Below are 20,533 nucleotides of genomic sequence, written 5' to 3'. Positions count from 1 at the left end.
AACTTAGGGGCTAGGTATGGTGGATGGTTTGTGCCATTTTGCAATTTTTCGTCTCAAGTTATTTTGAGGCAAAAGGTAGCTAATTATCAATTTGTCATCATTTTGGGATGGAAACGTCGCTAAATATTGTTTTGTTGTCTGATATGATATATTGTAAAATTGCGCTAATCAGCCACCATACATACTTAGCCCCTAGGCTAGCTGCTACAATCTTGAATGCAACTACCCTATCATATACATATTTGAGTGGGCGATCACTATACATATATCATACACGTGTATGTATGTCTGTACCCAAGTGGGCAACCACCAGAGCATATGCATATCCCGCATATTGTTCAAAGTGGATAACTTCAATAATATGTGTAGGAGTGGGCAACCATATCAAATACATGTCTGAATGCATGACCACCATCGACTGGCGGCTATGTAATTCCTATTCATACACTGAAGACAAACGTGTACAAGACACGAAATCTGAAGATGGGGAAACTAAACTAGAACACGTAGAGGAAATCGTAAAAATGGAGGAGCACTACATGCATGTATTCTAACACTCCGGAAAGATTTTCTTTTTTAATAAAAAAGAAGTAAACGAGGAAAGTGTTCATCCTGGCAGTATGGCCTGCTCTTTTGACTTTATATCAATTAATAGATCCGTCACATGGGCATTCTTTATTTATATTCAGAAGTTACAATATAGATTTCTGTTCCCAAGTGTTTGAAGCGGTCGAAGGTTTGTTAAGTCCGCTATAGGAACTTTATGATGATAGGTTTGCAACTTCCGGAAGAACGCCATCTGAGAGTAAAATTAGAATTAGTGTTTCCTGTTTACACTCTAAATATAGCATGCTGTTATACATAAGAAATGTTTGAAGTATAGATGATTGAAAAGATGTATGTTTTGTTATTTAACCTGTCATCTTGAATAATTTTTAAATTATTTGCTAAACGGCTTTGTCTTGCTTACGAAATGACCAGTTCATTGTATTTCTATACACAAATTGGCCACTTCGTAAGTTCGCCAATCGTTTTATCTCTTACTGTTCGTGGCGATATCGCTTGACGCTCCTTAAAAATCAACCAATTGACGCTCTCGTAACATCCTGGCGTTGTGAGTGATCCTTTGTAGAAAAACATTTCGCTGGACTTCGGGATACACGGAACGGGATTAAACAGAGATTTGACAGCATGTCCTACATAATTAATTGTTTGTAAGATTCATCATTGTTAAATTGTTTCTCCATGGTATTTTCAATATACTTGTATTGTGTTAAGTTTATTGTTTTATACTATACATAATCAATAGAGAGAAACTGGTCTAGCGATAGCTCAGTTGTAGAGCGTTCGCTCTTCCCAACCAGGAGGTAGGGAGTTGGAGCCCTGTGTGCACATGCCATGGCCGCGTCAAACCAAAGACGTTAACATGGGTAGTGATTGCTCCTTCGCCAAACGCTCGGCATTTAGAAGTGAGAATCACGAGTCTTTCGGGTATGACCTTGAAAACGGAGGTCTCGTGACGTGGAAGGCGTTGAGACGTTAATGAACCCTCACTAAAATGGCCCGAGCGCTAAGCAAAGGTCTAAATTTGTGATACATCACTTACAGCTTGTTACATCTAAATGTGAGTGTGGGGGGGGGGGGGGGGGGGGGGGGGGGGACATCAGAAATACAATGGGCGTATGATATAGGATTTCTGCAGGAAAATAATTTCTCCTACTTTATCACAATCTGTTGATGCTAGCGATACGGGAGAGAAAGGAGGTCGCCGAATTACAAGATTCCAATGAGCATGGTCATACAGTACTAAATATTTCGTAAAGAAAGTGACCATTTAGAGGCAGTTTTGTTCTGTATTTGTGACATCTGGGTCTCCCCTTCAATTCAAAACGTGTAAATGTGTACGTATTTATCCAAAAGGGTTGGGTTTTATTGATAAAAAAATTAAAAAAGAAAATAGAGGCAAGTCACCCAGAGACCAGGACATTTGCATTTTTCTGAGAAATAGTATTTCGTTACGTGTTCCAAATAGTTATAAACACAAAAGTTGACATTTAGACATGGATACATGTGGGTTCGAGTGGAGGGTTTTAGGAAATTATTTTTTGTACTTGTATCGAATTTTCTAAACAATAAATATTTGAAACCTTAATCTTCTGAATTTTATCTTTAAAGAAATTGCCTCGTTTCGATTAGGTGACATTTATGGTAGACATAGAATGCGAATCGTAATCAAATACCCCACACTGTATTCCTGCAGCATCATCACCCTTAACATTTCACGTTCTTTATTTTAAAAATCTCAACGATTCATAATTATACGTACCTGGACGATTAACATGGGAACCGTACTTTCTGAAAAATCGTTCAATAGAAGAAAGCTGGGCATCGGGATCTTCCTATAGTTTGAGAAAACAGAATCAATAATGAGTATAATTTTCCTAAGTAATAATGATGCACATGATATTATACTTTGTTGATTGTATTTTGGCCAAGTGAAAATACGTTGCTCAAAATAAACCAACGATGGTTTTTATCAGGTACTTGTAGATACTCCTTAATTAGAATTTATAGTATACTGGTCTTCCATCGATTCTGTTGTAGAGAAAACGGTGCATAACGATCTAAAATGAATTTGACTAGCATCATTTGACTTGGCACAAGAAGTGACAGCAATAAAACATTCATAGTTGATTGGTCAATTCCACGAGAATGGGAGGAGCTATACGAGTCTTCTTTCTAAGGACATCAAGTACCATAAACATGAAAATCAATCAAAACTTTCATACCCAACATCCAGGCGTCTTAAGTGATCCTTAAAAGTTTGTAGAAAAATGTCGGAATACACGAAGCAGGATGATGGATGTGTCATCATCTTACAATTTACTCGGCATATACACGTCCCATATTACACTCGTGCCAGCCGAGGGTGAAATGACAAAGATTTTGACCTTTGTATGCCGCAACAGAGAGTGCACTTTATCGTCCCAACGCTCACCACGACGGGGTTTCTTTTAATACGAGCACTTGGTAAATGATTACTCGTTGCCTTTCTTTTGCCGTTCTTGGGTTTGATGTCTCCACTGAAGATCAAACCCGATCAGACCTTCTTGTTTGCAAATAACAACTAATCTCGGTATGTGATCATTGTAACCAAGGTTAATCAAATGGAGGTGATAAACTGAATTTTCCCAGCAAACGGCAAATCTTGTTACAAGCAAGGGATGCTGACGATTTGATTCGTGAGAGAATGAAACTGTTTACGTCTAAAATTTTATTAAAATAGTGCAAGTGGAGAAAGTCCTCTCTTCCCACAGATCAAATAATGGGGATATTTTGGCGCGAAAAATTTCTCTTGATAATTGCGGAAGAAACATCTAATAATTTCACCACGTATTAATTTCAGTAATCAGACCCAAGTGTTTTACTGTCACAAGTGCTTCCAGATTTAATAAGAAATCGTCTTCAAGCACAAGTCCATGTCGCCCAACGGCCAGAAATGGCATCGCCAAGGAAAACAAAATATTCTCCTGCATGTTCATGGAAATATTCTCCAATTAGTACAAGTGTAATTTGAAAAAAAGAAAGGAAATGTGGTTCCCGTTATTGGAAGTATATTTCACAGTGTGAGAGGATAGAAAATGACGTAAGAGGATAGAGAATGACGTAAGAGTATGGACAGTTCTCCAGATTACGGAGGATAAAATGACAGGAATTTTGATCGATGGCATTCAACGCGTCCAAAGACGGAAACTATATCATCCGGAACACCTCGGGTCTTTTCGGTGAAGGTCCGAGGTGTTCCGAATGAAAACTACATACCACACCCAGAATTATGAGATCAAGACCAATTAGCAAGTTACCGGGATTGTTCACACTACAGGTCAATGTCGCTTGACTTGGAGAATTCCGGATTGCTACATGTACAGCAACCGTCTCTAAGTACAGTACATGTTAAGAAAGAATGTAACACAAAACCCTAGACATGGACCCCGGTAGATTTACCAATTCCAGGGAGTCTGACGGTGAAAGACAATAATTATAAATTTGATTCGGAGACATATTCGTGGTGATAAAGAGAAGAGACTAGTACATTGACTGAAGACGAAGACATTTCATCAGCCTAAAAAGTAGACATGCGCAAGATTGACATCCACGAAGTGGGAAGGAATCTGAACATCAGGAGGACGGGGACGAAGAAAACAATATTTCGTCTGAACGTCCAAGTTGACTTCCTCGGTGAAGGCAAATTATATTATTGTCAGATTTAGTCTAAATGTATTTTATTGAACACTCTCGCCTTTGATTTCAGAAAAGTCATGAAATCGTCAATTGATGGTCATTAGCAGATAGTCTCATCTTCGCTACTATGATACTATGTGATTGTTATAGATCACGCGGAAATGGTTTTATCGATATTGGAAGAATTGCCTATTGGTTTCATTTCAACATGCATGTACTTTCTAAATACACACACCTATATACTTACAATCTTGTTGAAGTATTTACATGTACACACACGCAGAGAGAGGGGAGAGAGAGCCTTACCTCAAAAAGAATTGCAACAACAGCGATGCCGTCTTTCTTATCTATGGCGTTGGTGACAGTACGGTATTTTGTGTTGAAATGGACCATATGGAGCTGTAGAAATGGATTGAGAATTGTTTTTGTACGTTGTACTAGTATTTTGGTTACTTATTGACTCGCCCTCGTAGTATTTTACTCTTTCTCTTGAGGTATATCACACAGCGTAATCATTTACCTCCGCGGTGTATCTCTTTCCATTAATTGCGTGCTCTGTTCCCCAGTCTCGCTTGGAACCAAAGTGGAAGTGCCACTGGGCCAACTGGTAGCCAACCTTTGGGAAGAAAGGGACTCCCGTGATGTACTTCTTCTTGTTGCATTTCCTGACAACGAATGTAGGGGCGTGACCTTTTTACGAAAGAAAGATGGCAATTCTTAAACTAAAATCCGTTTGTTTTCAATAATTATGATTATACTTATATGAATTCTTGTGAAAAGTATGATTTAAAAAAAAAGGACGGAAAACCAGATGAGGGAGACTGACTGACAGACAGAGGGACGGATAGACAGACAGAGGGACGAACAGACAGACTGAGGGACGGATAGACCAACAGGAAACCTATTCAGTTACACTGGTACGGGACTATAATAGCAACAAAGCTAGTACTCTACTTAAGGAAGTGATGTTCGTATAATATCATTGTGAATGTTGAATTGGAGGGAATATTATATGATATTATTTCCTGGTGACGTCCGTACAGACAAGTACATGTACATCCGATGTAGGATCTCTGAATTCATTTCTCAAACATTAAGAAGGAGAGTCACATTCAACTCGAATTATCTCTACATTTCGCAAAACGATACCAGTGCCATTCACATTCCAATTACTAGAGGAACAAATAAAACCAACGCCAGAAATTTAAAATACAAAACCCCAAATGTACCGGGGAATTGTTATTTAGATGCCTGGGTGCTAAATAAGGTTATGTGTGCTTTTAGTGATAAAATTGCGCGGCAGAAGGCGTGAAATATAATTTCAAAGTCGAGAAATAGGGCTTACGGTCGGCGCGTGTGACCGGTCAACAGGGAATGCGTACTCCTCATAGCCACCTGATTCCACCTCTGCCTGGTATGTCCTAAGGTCCGTGTTTTGTATTTTATATATCATGAGATTAATCATTGTTCATTATCTTCACGTTTTAGTTATACATATGTAATAATATTGTTTGCAAATACAGCTTGTACAAGGGTTGAATTTTGTCTGAAGTACGTGTTTCATGCAAACTATTATAGGCTGTTCTTTCCATACTGACTACTCTGTTTACAACACAGAGGGCTCGTGGCGGGTGTGACCGGTCAACATTGGATGCTTTCTCCTCCTGACCTCTGGTGTTTCCAAGAATTCTTGGTTGTCTTGTTCTTGGTTTTGTGTTGTTTAATGGATTTATGAGATTGATCCTGGTCGTTATCTTTATCTTTTGCATACAGTGTATAAAGTTGAGACTTGCAGTGTAACCAATTTGGCAATATACACTTGTATAAGAAATAAACTTTGATTTTGAAAATGCATGCGGGTATATGAACTGCGATACTTCACACCAATGTACTTCATGAAGCGCATTGGAATGACGGTGTTGTAGCATAGAATTTCCCCCGCATAAACTTAAATATTATATGCTGGGGCGGTTTTCCCCTATGGGGAAAATATATCCCGGGCCCGTTTTTCCGGGGGGAGGGGGGGGGGGGGGTTCTATACTACAACACCGGTTTGAAGTGTTGCATTTCCTACACCTATTTCCGAAATGAAATTTATTTTTTATATTTACATTCTCCTTTCATTTCTGTCGAAATTCCCAATCGTTAGAATGATCAAGATTCATACGGAAATGGCTATCATCACATTTTGTGAAGATCGTCAAAAGCAAAAACATTGGGATGTAAAAATATATGGAAATCTTCGAATGAAAACAAAAAAAAGATAACCATACATTTAGAAGGACCGTAATATATTTATAGATTACCGAAACTGTGCATTGTTAAATGAATTTCAAAATGTTCTGAGTTCATTTGTGAACATTTTCTGGATTATTCAATGAAACATCATGAATGTTTTCGAGTGTTCTAAACTTTACATCACCCAGTCGTCACAATATGATATGTTGAACACTTTTTACCATTTTTTTTTTTTTTTTGGTAACAAACAACACTTGGTGAGAGAGAGAAAAAAAACTTCGATACTGTACATTGGAAGAAGGATCTGTGTTTATCGTTCAGGCCTCAATCTAGTAACTATATCAGCATATCGCTGTTCACATACCTGGATTGATCTGCTCCTCGTTTTACAGATAAACCCACGTTTTCATGCATATTCATATCTTCAAAGCCCAGCCCGGGACTATCGTCGAAGCAGAGGATGGGGACACCGATGTCAGTGTTAAAGAATGCCGTTAACTCGGATGTGAAAAGGTCATGGTTTGGGGGAGGGATACAAGCACCTGCTCGTGGGAAAACACGCCTGGTTGTCGTTAAAGGGAATCGTACAGGTTGTTGATCCTTATATCGAGATTACGTGGTCATGACATCCCTGTGATACGTAAAAACTGTCTGTCTGTCATCTTTCAACAAAACACAATTTCAATGTACCTAGTGTCGGTGACGTCTCACAAGAACAGAATATCACAATCTTAGATCCGCCTGTTCTTTCTACCGACCGCTCACAGATACCACACGTCAGGAAAAAGACGGACAGTGGGGTCTGAATACACCGACGTTGCTAGACGAGCTGCGTCAAGCAACTGTACGCAAAAGACAGAACATCTCACAAATGATTCGTTGTGCCGATGATGTGTAGCATGTATTACTGCAGATGTGTAGCATGTATTACTGCAGATGTGTAGCATGTATTACTGCAGATGGAGAATATTACATAGCACTCTGGTTTTCCTTATAGCTCTTACAAGTTTATTGTTATTTCGAATATCCACAATTTCGGATTGAGCATCACTGAAGAGACATTATTTGTCAAAATGCGCATCTGGTGCATCAAAATTGGTACCGTATAAGTTGTACATACTAAACATGTCAGAATGAATCATTGTTTCTTATTGTTTGCCTTGTCTAGGAGACGTTTATCATCGTTAACATTACACATTTACGTTGTTATTGTCTTTTTTCTGTGTGATCATCGTTTGATGGATACTAAAGTTTATGGGTACCACAAAACTCATTTTTATGCCCCCGTGGTCGAATATTGAGGTATATATTTTATACTCCCTGTCATTCTGTAATTTTATCATTTTGTCTCAAACTTTAACCTTGTTAAGAACTTTTATATGTTGAGTTACAGGGCTCTCATATTCCATAGTGCATTCCTTGTTCTAACAACCATACATTGTTCTAACCACTAGGCTAACGCGTGGTCCTTCCGTTTACGAAACAAGCATACATGTTTTAACCAGTGGGCTAACTCGAGGTACTTCCGATTACGTAACAAGCATACATTGTTCTAAGCGAGGTCCTTCCGATTACGAAACAATCATACATTGTTCTAACCACTAGGCTAACGCGTGGTTCTTCCGATTACGAAACAAGCATACACGTTGTATATAACCACTGAGCTAACTCGAGGTCCTTCCGATTACGTAACAAGCATACATTATTCTAACCACTAGGCTAACGCGTGGTCCTTCCGATTACGAAACAAGCATACATGTTGTAACCACTGGGCTAACGCGAGGTACTTCCGGTTACGAAACGAGCATACATTGTTCTAACCACTAGGCTAACGCGACTGCTTGGCTAAATTGAGAATAGATATTCAATTAACTTGGAACTGTGCATATGCTGCTGCAACAGGTTTTTCTAAATTTGGGTACCCAAAGACAGAAATAAAAGAGAAAACCGAGAGAAATGCGAAGAACCAGAATAAATTCTACAAATTATATGGACATTTAAGTTCGATTAGAGTCTACATGCATCTGAGACGCTATTTTGAATGACGATATATGTTGTTCGTACAATATAGCGTTTCCCCCTCACATTGTGTGTACCTGCCTGTGAATATACATGTTACTAATACATAAATGTATAATATGTAAATTACTTTCCGTCTGTCTGTACCTCCGTGTTAAATACTTTCCCTGTAAATAGTTTGAACTAGAATTGCATGCGAGTGTCACACAATATTGCACTAATCTGTGAGTAAATCATAGCTAAACTTGGGATATCGAACCGTGAATAGCAAATTTCATTTTGACACTCTGTGACGTCATTCCTTTGTTCATTCAAAGAATTTACTATTGACCGTCCGATATTAGTGGGTAGTCTGACATTCATTGTACTAACAAACTGTCTCGGTACTGCAATCCTTCAAAATCGGACTGTGTTAGGAAAATCAGCAAATGAAATTTAAGAGCAATGTTTTAAATACGATTCATCTCATAACGGGCCATAGACTGTCTGATATGTTTTTCTCTGACATGTTCGGCAAATATCCAATACTGATTTTGAGATTACCGTTGTTGATTAGGTAACCCCTGCATATTTCGCCGTGATTGTTGAATTTGAGTTTGAAGTTTCTTCTGGTACATTTTGATGTGTCCAGGTTGATGGGTGACTGTCGCTTGCCACCACATTCTCGCCAAGTCTCGCTCCATTTGGCGGGACCTAGGAATAAAACGAGAGGTTACTGATAAAATTCAGAAATATATTTCATTGTTGAGAATATGTGTGCTAGAATATGTGTGCTAGACGCTTCACGCCGCCAAACTTCATAAACACTGGTATTAAACTGATGATAGTAACGATCGTTACTATCATCCCAAGATGGAGGAAGTAAATTCCGGAAAGACCACGTTTGCTTATTATATCTATTTGTATTGTTTATTTGCGAATGATACGTAGGTAAAAAATATCATTCACCAGCAACAATTACGATCAGGTGTTATTTTATCTTTTATACGGCTCCTATGAACAGAAAATTCGTCGTTGAAAAAACAGCGAGGATGATAGTAACGGAAATGAATGATGATAGTAACGTAAAACTTTCGTTACTATCATCCTCGCTGTTTTTTCAACGACGAATTTTCTGTTCATATGAGCCGTATAAAAGATAAAATAACACCTGATCGTAATTGTTGCTAGTATATATATAAAAGCACTAAAGTTCTAACAACACCCGATACCTCAAAGTGTCGGATCCACAACATGGATACAAGGTCAAAAACAAAAAATTAAACAAAGCACTAAAACGACCAACGACACGAACAACCATTTATATATATATATATATATATATATATATATATATATATATATATAATCCAAATAGAAAGAGTTGATATCACACAGTCAAAATAATTCAATAAAAAAAGCAGGAAAATATACAGTTCCAAAATATATTTAAATATATATTTTCCTGCTTTTTTTTTTATTGAATTATATATATATATATATATATATATATATATATATATATATATATATATATACATGGATATATATATATATCGAATAAATGCATGACATTGAATGTAAAACAAAATAATGTATGCAGTTGAGGGTAACATTGATTTTACCCCTCGAAAACTATTGAAAAGTTATCTGAATTTTCTGCAGAGAAGTTATCACGAATTTGTTGATGTTTTAAATAGAAAAGATACATGGTACAAGTCAATAGATGTGTGATAGTTTTTTTCAACATTCAGATTCTTCAGGATAATAAAACTATCATGGACTGTTTAGCAAGGAGACATCACAAATTATCAGGTCTGAGTAGGGTCACCACCCTCGGGCGCATAGGCTAAACAGTCCATAATTGTATAATACTGTACATCTAATTTAAGTAGTTATTTACGCTGGGGGTTAAGTATGCGTTTTCCCACACCCAACATTACGTGTGGGGGGAAATTACGCGGTAATTGTATATGATATAAATCATATCAAATATTTATATAACTCTACACGTGGGGGAAATTTACACACTTATTACGTAACCCGTAATTAGTGTAAATTTCCCCCACGCGTAAATAACCACTTTCACAGTATTCTGAGTTTCACGAAAATTTGATTAAATACCTTTTTTCAAACATTTACCCGAGAAAGGGTAATTGAAAACTGAAAATAAATCTACGAAAATATAACGTATACAATGTGAAATACAGTGTGCCTTCGGCATCATCTAAAGCAAGGACAGGTTCAAATTAGTCCTTGCCAAAGGCACTGTATTAATCCCGGACGGACATCGAAATGACTAAGAAATAATGCTTTTAATCTAGTCTCCATTGCCAAAATTAAGCAAAGTACAATGTTCTTAACAATCATAAAAAGTGAATGAATTACGTCATTGAATGACGTCACGAACTGGTTAAAATCTGCTGATGTGATAATTGCAGGGGGGGGGGGGGGGGGGGTTCCCTTCGTTTGTTTGCTTTTATTCTTCTCATACTTTGACATCTTTTAAAAACAAGCTACCCTTTTATCTATCTATCTATATCTATTTATCTATTGTTATTCTTTATTGCTGAAGACATACGTCTTATGGCATACATGTTTACAAAAATAATAAACAATTGTATAGTATGGCATGGCATGACATTATATGATATATTACACAATACTGATGTGAATTTATAGACAGAGAATGCTATATAAGTAAATCATTATGTAAATTAAATGCACAGTAAAGATATTTCCCCAACTTACACAACTCTTTGAAAATTTTTACACTTAATAATTGTATAAGTTTAAAAACAGATGGGTTTTTCCAATAATACCTCTTGATATATTTCCTGCGCAATTCAATAAAGTAAAATAAGGACATTTTAAAATAAAATGAAATCCATCCTCAATATCTCAATTACAAAGTTTACAATAGCGGTTATTTCTTGCTATATTAAAATATCTATATGTATATATATAAAGTTGAATTATGCAATAAGTGAAGTCAATCACTATTACATTCTATATAATTCAACAGAAAACACTTTCCCTACCGTTAAAATTACGCAATTTCTTAATTTAAAAAAAAAACAACTGCTGTTCCATGAAAAACAATTTTCACACAGTAGTACATACATTGTCAAGATGTACGACACAATAATGCACAAACAAACAAACCATATCTGTGTCCTCCATAAGAGAATTCATGGTGTCGGCGACACTGGACCAAAACAATCATTAAACACCCTAAATAAATCTGCCGGGTCCTTTTCATGATACTTCTCTGCCAATCAACTACCGAATAATTTCCCGTGTTATTTTGTTCATATGCTCTGAACGATATTTCCACAAGACTTGATAGGTACTTCCGCTAGAATGATTAAACAAGCTAACAGCAAAATGGAATAAATATATATTCCATATTGTTCACTGAAACCTGGTTGTATTAAATATATTTTACGCGTGCGTGAATGAAACAGTTCGCTGTTTTCACGCACAATCAATATTTACCTAGTGCAATACAAACATGTTTTCTAGCAGTCCTGTTCGACATATTGTAGAGAGAATCTGTCCACGGGTCTTTTAAGGTCTGATATTGCAAAATATTCAAGCTTTTCCATTTTTATTGTATGGCACCAATATTCTCTTTCTTTGGGGGATGGAGGGGGTCGAACACTGTTTCAATTTTCATTTATATACAGCATCTTTTATTTGTATATGTGCACAAAACCGTGAAACGCATCAGTTTCTCTGTATAGATTAAATACGTCGTTCTCGCGGGAATGCACCAACGCGCATAAAGAACTTTATCCGATAAGGGCTTAATTTGGCCCATGAAGAGTAGAAAAATGATGTGGCATCTTCAATCATCTAAATGTTTGGGCGGATTTAAGGGGACGTGGGGCGCGCACACTCTCCCTTCCCTAAAATTTTCAAAGATAAGAATTTCATGTTCTTAAAATGGCACAAATTACCTTAGGTATATATACCCCTTCTTGAACCACTACAATTATGTTTAGTCCCAAATTCCGAAGCCCTTGTAGTCCAATATACATTTTCGTGTGATTTAACATATGACTTAAAGAAGAACTTGACACCTTGTCAGAATGGATGAAAAGTATAAAAGTAATATCAAAATATCAAAACCAAAGTCTGTATCATATATATCCTTCTGCGTTTAGTAAAACAAAAGTCATAAAAGAATTAGATGAGTTACATGAGAAATATGTGTTGGTCCTCCTTCAAAACATGAAATTCTTCAAAATCTTGCTTTATTTTTAACCTCTTAATATCCCAGTCATTGGTACAAATGAATGCGAGTTACCGTACCTGTGCTGGATTCCAAAACGTCACACAACCCTTACAGATATAGAGATGCACTGCTGGATCCATTCATGAGTAAGTATTGTAACCTTAGGATCAGTGAGCAGAGAATCCAATATCCTCTTTGAGATACCTATCATCTGCTCCCAGGTTCCACCCATGTGTGAAAAGTGTGGGGGTTAACTTCCACAGAATTCCTTTCCTATAGTCATCGAAGTCTCTCAGCTGTTCATGTTGATGTTCATTTCCGAAGCGGGTCCTATTCAGTTAGTGTCATGATCTGGACAAATTGTACGTACTTCTCATCGAAGGGATATAAGATAATACGATGATTAAACTAGAGGTACTCAATTCCTCTATCACTGCAATATGAACTGCACGAATCACCAAACAGGTAACAAAATCACCGCCCATCTCTTAGCTTAAGCCTGAACACTTCGTATCTTTAGGGTAACAATAGATCAAGGTTCGAATACGTCCTCTACAATATGTGTAAAAAAGGTGCAATCTTGGTCTATTGTTAGATTGTAGCTCATTTTATCTGTCCCCTTTAGATAATCACAAAAGGTTTCATGCAATGTCACATACATGTACTCGGCAAAAGCTTTTCGCAATACGTTCTTGGTACCCTGATTTTATGTATGTTCAATAATCAGAATATTTTCATCGATGAACCTGCGTATTCTAACTGATTTAACTAAATATCTTTCCACTTCTTCATAAAACACACTTTGTCTTTTTCTGTCATTTTTCGAACAATTTGAGAGTCAAGTTCTATATCTTTCATTGTTTTATCATCAAAATCAAAATTCAACATACAATCAATTTCATTTTAAACTCAGCCAAGGGTCTGAACATATATTCTGTGAAAATGGTTGCCGCTGTCTATGACTATAGAATTCTGCATCACTTTCATGGGAATGATGCCGGAAATGAATGTACTTGTATAGAAAACAAAACCCTCAGATATGAAACTTCCGGGTCGACAATGGTGTAAGTACACTATAAGGCAGTTCTTTACATACAAGCTTTGACTGCGGATTACTCCGTTTACCTAATCAAGATTTAGGACTCCAAGGTGAGTGTGACCGGTCAACAGGGGATGTTTACTCCTCTTAGGCATCTGATCCTGCCTCTGGTATGTCCAGGGGTTCGTATTTGCCCAACTCTCTATTTTGTATTCCTTAGAGGTGTAACGAGATTGTTCCTCTTCCTTATGAGATTGTTCACTGTTTGTTATCTAACCAATGACCGGTTGTATTCGCAAACTAGATCGTTATAACCACCATAGTCATAGAATTTGCAAAATGGCTACCCTAAACGAGACTATAATAGAAGGCCCTTAATTCAAAACTATATTTCCCCAAAATATATGCTAAACTTTGCAATCAAAATACTTTAAAACACAGGAGCTTCGACCCTTCGTCCCAACCAGGGTTTCCCCCTGGACTTCAATGAGGATCTAAAAATGGCCTTCAGATCCCTCGTCTCTAGGGATAGGTCAACGCATCTGAACTGAAATGAAATCCTGTATCCGCCCTTGATATCCATTTATTTTACAACATCATTTTTGTGTAAGAAAACAGTTCTTGTAGTTTGTTGTCCGATTTACCACCACATCTAATTTGACGTCAGAAATGACATGTTCGAGAACAATAATACACCATTTCATATTTCATTGCAATACTTTTTATTATCTCTTTACATAATGAAATACATCATCTTTATCTAAATGAACTTCTGAGAATTAAACGTTTATGTGCATCCAATCATTCCCTCAGTATTAGATTGATAATTGAAAAATACATAATAAAATAGTAAAACTTTCCACATGAATTACGAAGTCGTTCTATATTAACAGAAAAGCAAATGCTATGAAGATGTGCCTATAATTGTCCATGAAGTTCAACATCATTCTAGAAATGTCATTTGTTATATTAAAATCACCAGCATTTCCCCATAAATATCTAAAATCAGAAAGATGTGCAAACATTCTTGATCAACGGAAACTTAGTTCGAACCCTTGCAAGTTATTCTAGGTCACCATATAATGCACACAGTGGGTTATTCCAAAATTACACGCTTGTAGTATCACTTCAGACATAAAACTATGACATGTTAGAGTTATAAAAATTGAAGAAAATCGGAAGAAATAAATCATAAAAACCCTAACGATTAAGATATATTACCAATAAACGAAGGTCAAGGAAACCCATGTAATAAAGGTCAACAAAGATATTCCCACTAATTACGTTTATAAAGACAAAAAATAAAAGAGAACATTATCATTACTAAATATAGATATAAATCACAACAAAGAGTATCAACATATACAGTAAAACTGGTACATTTGTTTATACAAACTGTAGTCAACTGAATAATTCGTAATTCATGACTCAATATTCCGACACCAAGTGTTAGCAATAAAAATACATATAAAAATACAGATATGTTATTCAACTTTTTGCGCTCGGAATTTTCTACACTCCACAAAATATTAAACAGAGATATGTCAAGCAAACAACTGCACTATTTACAATAAAATTTGTTTCTTTTTTCATGTTATTACATAAATGTACTTGGTTAGATAATTTCGTAATACACTCACACCACGCTAAAGTACGGCATCAGAAGTTAGACAAGGAAACTTTAAATTTTTGTCCTTGCATTTTCTTTAATCCATATTCACGAAAGCTGCGGTGACTTCAACACTGCTAGGATTATACCCAGCAACCACCGGGAAGAGCAACTCGGAGCAATCAACCGCCTCCACGACGCAAATCTCTTTCTCAGCTTTCTTGTCGAATACCTTCCATTGACCAAACTCGGTATCCAATAGGAATCCAAAGATTCTTTCCATTGTACTTCCGGTGACGTTGCTTGTCAGCACCTCGTGATATAGCAGGTGGTTGTTATGGGCAATGTGTAGACAGATTGCCTCACAATCCACGTGATGTGCGCCAATCATTGACCATGCAAATTTTTCCCCTTCAACAACCAAACTCTTTCCGATAACGGATTTTCTTGCAATTCCCAATTCAAAAACAAGGTTGCTTTTATCTAGGGGCTTCTTGACCTTGATTTCCATTTTGACAGCGTAGTAATATCTTCCGGGATATTGTAGACCTTTCATACTTATGGCACCCTTGTATTTCTGCAGACGACTGTTATTTGGAACTACTTCCGACGACTCACCAGACGAAATGTTCTTGAAGACCTTTCCATCAGGAGAAATCGTTACGTCTCTGTGAGCCTTGCCTTTGTCAAATGTCATATCTGGTTCTGTACAAAACATTAACAATGCAACAAAATGAAGAAGAAAATTACTTTTCAAATAGCCCTACATGGAAGATACACTACACGGTTGATACTATGAATTGACATCCTTACTCTGTATTCCCATGGGTTTGGGGGGATCTTTCTTCGGAGTTGGTTCTTTGCGCGGCGATGGCTCTTTGTTGCTTGCACCTCTGACCACAGCTGCAGAGAAAGAATCGCAGATTGTTGTAAGTAAACAAGTAAACACTTTACTTTTCCGCTGATACGAAAATCTTCAGAATGGTATGACTACGTGCAAGGTGAAGATAACGAACAGTGATCAATCTCATAACTCCTACAAGCAATACAAAATAGATAGTTGGGCAAACACGGACCCCTGGACACACCAGAGGTGGGATCAGGTGCCAAGGAGGAGTAAGCATCCCCTGTTGACCGGTCACACCCGCCGTGAGCCCCATATCCTGATCAGGTAAACGGAGTTATCCGCAGTCAAATCAGTGTGCCAATATAAATACAAGGAAGTTGCACGTTACAGTTCGATGGAAAACTGGCGTTACCTGGTTTGCACTCGAACTCTTTGCTGACCACCACTCTGTCCAGGACTTTGATTTCCAGTGTGTGTCTTCCTGTCCCAGATGGTTTGACAGTGACCTCCAGGTCTGTCTTGCTTCCATTTTTCATCTTCACTATACTCTCTGTCTCAGCACCTGTCACAGAACCAGCCACGCATCAATGTGACATTTCATTTGTATGCACACTATACCATTGAGGTAATGCACTCTTGGGTAATATACGATTGCAAGTGTATATGTTAGTTTCAGTGATGATGATGAAGACGATGATGATGATGGTAGCGGTTTGGGTATTAGTAGTAATGTCACGGTAATAATGAAACCCATTTGCTTAGACAAAACATTTAAAATATCAGATAAAAATTAGAAAGTAACCCACCTTGTGGATCTTTGACAATGGCTTTCACATCGCACACATCATATTCGCATCCCTTGAAAGGTGAATTCTTTTTGAAATCTCTTAAAGTTACAATAAAAGTTGTTGGTTTGTTCGCTTCCAACTCTTCCTCAAGACCAGCTTTGCAGTTTGACGGGAATGCCGAAACAGACCAGACTTTGGCCATCTCAACAACCTTACTTTGGATTTCGGAAATCAAACCTCTAGCTTGGAAACCAAATGTAGCCATTTCGTGTGGCTCCTTGTCAAAGAATTTATCTGCCAACATCTTCAGCCTGTTATCAATGGTATGGTCAATCTAAAATAAGATATATCGTAACTCCCTCTATTACATTGAACATAGCACTTTTTGATTCCAGCAAAAAAGGTTAAAAGCTTACAATTAATCAGTACCGGTATATAAAGAAGACAATGTTATCATTCCATCTGGATACTATACCTGTAAGAAGGCTGGGGCATTGGTGTAGGCAAGGGCCTGGTCTGTGAAATTGCCGGATTCTTCTATCTCACTCTTCATCTTCTTTAGGTCCCTCTCTTGGGATTTCAGATGGTCTTGTTTGGTCGCTATTCCCTCCTCCAAGGTTTTCTTGAGATCTGAACGTCCTCTCTCGATGATTTGCACAAGGTGATTAAATGTCGCATCAATATCACCCTCCACCTTCGTGCGGAGTTCGTCGACCCTTTTCTGCTCATTTCTGACGTCACTGGTGACTTGCTGTATCTCCTTGCCGACATTTTCCATTCTAGTCTTCTGGGCCTTAATATTCTGTCGCTTCGCTTTTGCCACGGTTTCTGCGCTCTCGATCATATGTCCATTTGTCTCTTTGCATGTGACAATGGCGCACATCATGCAGATGGGCTTCTGGCATGCGTCCTTCGTGCAGTAGAGCTGGAGGTCTTTATCGGGGTGTTCGCTGCACATCAGCTGTCTGCAGAAGGCGTCAAGGTCTTGGGACTGCCTAAGCTTCTCCAAGAGAAGTAGGTCATGACCTCTGGTTGCGCTGACACGCTCGTGCGCTGCCTGACATTCTACACAGAGAAACTCGGCGCACTGGCGACATCTGTGCGTTGCAATATTGGAAGGACAAACACTGCAGCAGACAGCAGATGGTGCTCGTTTGACCTTTACGTAATCCACGAGGTCACGGCGAGTGTTGTCCCGCGGACAGACTTTGTCCACGTTGGTCACAGCATGCTTGGTCTTGCAGGTCGGGCATTCAAGCTCCTCATTGACTTTGGTCTTGTTCAGACATTCAAAGCAGAGAGTGTGCAGGCAGGGTAGCAGGCGTGGGTGTTTCCCGTCCTCCGTGTACTGTTCGTTGCACACGTGACACACGAGGAACTTGCGAGATAGCTGATCCGGTGCCAGGGATACTTGTGGAATATTGGCACTGGCTACGACTTCGAATTCTGCCTCCGCCTCCGCCATCGTGTAACAATTTATCTAAAATAGCATAATCAGGAAACCATCACTTGCTGGCTTGAACAGCTTCAGAATCTCCTTTTGGATTTTAATTGTACTCGCATTTCACTTTCAAATAGAGAAAGCTATTTCCTTAATCGTAAATACACATTATCTGATAAAATAAATCACAACGGGGTTGCTCTTAGATTGTCAATTCAATTGATCAGATCTACGCGGAAAGCATATCATATGTATATACCTGATAAACTTTATCAGTATAAATGAGATGCTATTTTCCTGATAATGTAAACATGTTTAGACAGATTTGTAATTTTCTTTTTTAGCACTATAGATTTCTATATCTAAATACCGGTAAAATTTTCAATGAAGCTGCAACTATTTATCCGTTGAAATGTAAAATAATGCGCATATTCTTAATGCTAGTTTCGTTTTCGATATTCTTTCTAAGAACTGAAGTAAAAGTACATAATATCCAATAGCCCATCAAATTTTGTTCAGTTATCCCCTCGTCTATCAAAACCCTCCCTCCCCAGAGTTACCAATACTGATTGATGGAAATAGAGTCACACACTTTATAATGTATATTTCCTCGACAAGAATTAATCTAAGCTGTAAAATCAGGGATCTATAATACTAACGTTAGTATAGGCCTATAGGTCCCTGGTAAATGAACACAATCATCTAAACATGTAATTAACCACATTAAATAAATTAATGTACACAAAGCTACACAAAACTCTAATACACAAAAAATATATTACTATGGATAAGTAGTATATTCAACTATTTTCTTAATTCAAATGATAGTTATTTTCCAATCCTTTGTCAATATTCAACAGCATGAAAAAAAATATTAATGAAATTAGCACTATACTATTTTCGAGTAGACCACTTCACAAAAAGATGTACAGACCTTTGTATATTTCCAGGGCGAAATAACATTGATTACTTGTCAGATGTGTCAAGTGTTTGTTTGTCATAGAATATGGAAGACGAATGGTGACTAAATTAAAATGATGGAACTGTACTGCATTCATGCAGTAGAGACAATATTAAACCTGTAAACAAGGAAGCAAGCTTATATTAAACGAAAACTATATTCATTGTGTCGCATTTACCTATAAAACGCTTAATATTCACATTATTTGTCAACTTTTAAACCTTCGTGCCTGACAATAAACAGAAGACTAGTCATGTTCGCCGTATAATTTCAAAACGAAAGTTGGAAATCTGTTGGCTTGTATAAATAGTCACTGGTCACATACCCTTTGTAATCTCTACGAGGAGCGGATCAAGTAATTATTGTTTTGTTTTGAACATATTTTATTGCATTATCAAACGGATTGGAGACAAATTGGCTCCCCTCCATAAATAAGTGATACGGGAAACCGCCCGTTTAATATCTATATCTATCTATCTATATATATATACATTTGTATATGTGTGAGTGTGTGTGTATATATATATATATATATATATATATATATATATATATTAACACGTTTCCGTGTACCAGCTCATAGACTTAAAGGGGGCGTTACCAAATAATTCCTGGACATGAGAGGTATTGTCTTAGATGCATCAACAACTGAATGGATGATGATATTTTTTTTTTATTCTCGTGTAATCATTTAACAGAAGAAAGGGTTATTTTCATATCAGATGAGTTAGAAATTTATAGGCCTAAAGATCGATCGAAGGACAGTGATCAAAAACTTACCTAGCTAATGACCAATGAAGATGAAAATATCCTCATCCAAATTAGTAAGATGATTTTGAACAGTGGAATATAATCACATTGCACTGTACATTTTCTTTTCTTTTTCCTTCATGTTTTACACTTTTAATATGTCTTGGTTACTGGGAGTAGAAGACCAACAGTCTGATACAATAATTTATTACCAGACTGTTAACAGGCACTGTCCCTTGATGCCCCCTGTAATCAAGTCAACAAATCATGATTTCTTTTAAAAAAATTTTTTTACTGATATAGTATAACTATTTTCACTTATATAATTATTCTGACCTACAAGCTTTAGATGAAACATTCAGAACAACTGAATCCTGCAT

The 20,533-nt window shown here is 37.3% G+C and overlaps 2 protein-coding genes across 4 annotated transcripts; both read right to left on the bottom strand.

Moving 5' to 3' along the window:
• Positions 1-660: 660 nt before the first annotated feature.
• On the bottom strand, positions 661-12,428 carry LOC125665669 (carbonic anhydrase 2-like). Its single transcript, XM_048898433.2, has 7 exons — positions 11,644-12,428; positions 9,043-9,192; positions 4,763-4,932; positions 4,549-4,641; positions 2,327-2,399; positions 1,045-1,196; positions 661-799 (listed from the first exon to the last, which is right to left on the bottom strand). Exons 1-7 carry the CDS (start codon positions 11,738-11,740, stop codon positions 686-688), a joined length of 849 nt encoding a protein of 282 aa, XP_048754390.2. The 5' UTR covers positions 11,741-12,428; the 3' UTR covers positions 661-685.
• Positions 12,429-14,455: 2,027 nt separating this feature from the next.
• On the bottom strand, positions 14,456-19,696 carry LOC125665651 (tripartite motif-containing protein 45-like). 3 transcript variants are annotated; one of them, XM_048898405.2, is made up of 6 exons: positions 19,582-19,696; positions 17,477-18,481; positions 17,020-17,335; positions 16,626-16,775; positions 16,180-16,269; positions 14,456-16,071 (listed from the first exon to the last, which is right to left on the bottom strand). In XM_048898405.2, exons 2-6 carry the CDS (start codon positions 18,464-18,466, stop codon positions 15,464-15,466), a joined length of 2,154 nt encoding a protein of 717 aa, XP_048754362.2. In that variant the 5' UTR covers positions 18,467-18,481; positions 19,582-19,696; the 3' UTR covers positions 14,456-15,463. The 3 variants fall into 3 exon arrangements, with proteins under 3 accessions (XP_048754362.2, XP_048754360.2, XP_056008337.1); XM_048898403.2 differs by having other exon boundaries at positions 19,377-19,656; XM_056152362.1 differs by lacking the exon at positions 19,582-19,696 and adding an exon at positions 19,338-19,376.
• Positions 19,697-20,533: the final 837 nt, after the last annotated feature.

This window comes from Ostrea edulis, chromosome 10, assembly GCF_947568905.1.
Source record: "Ostrea edulis chromosome 10, xbOstEdul1.1, whole genome shotgun sequence".
Classification (NCBI taxonomy): domain Eukaryota; kingdom Metazoa; phylum Mollusca; class Bivalvia; order Ostreida; family Ostreidae; genus Ostrea; species Ostrea edulis.
The sequence above is the reverse complement of the archived record's forward strand: the minus strand, read 5'-3'. Positions and strand labels throughout refer to the sequence as shown.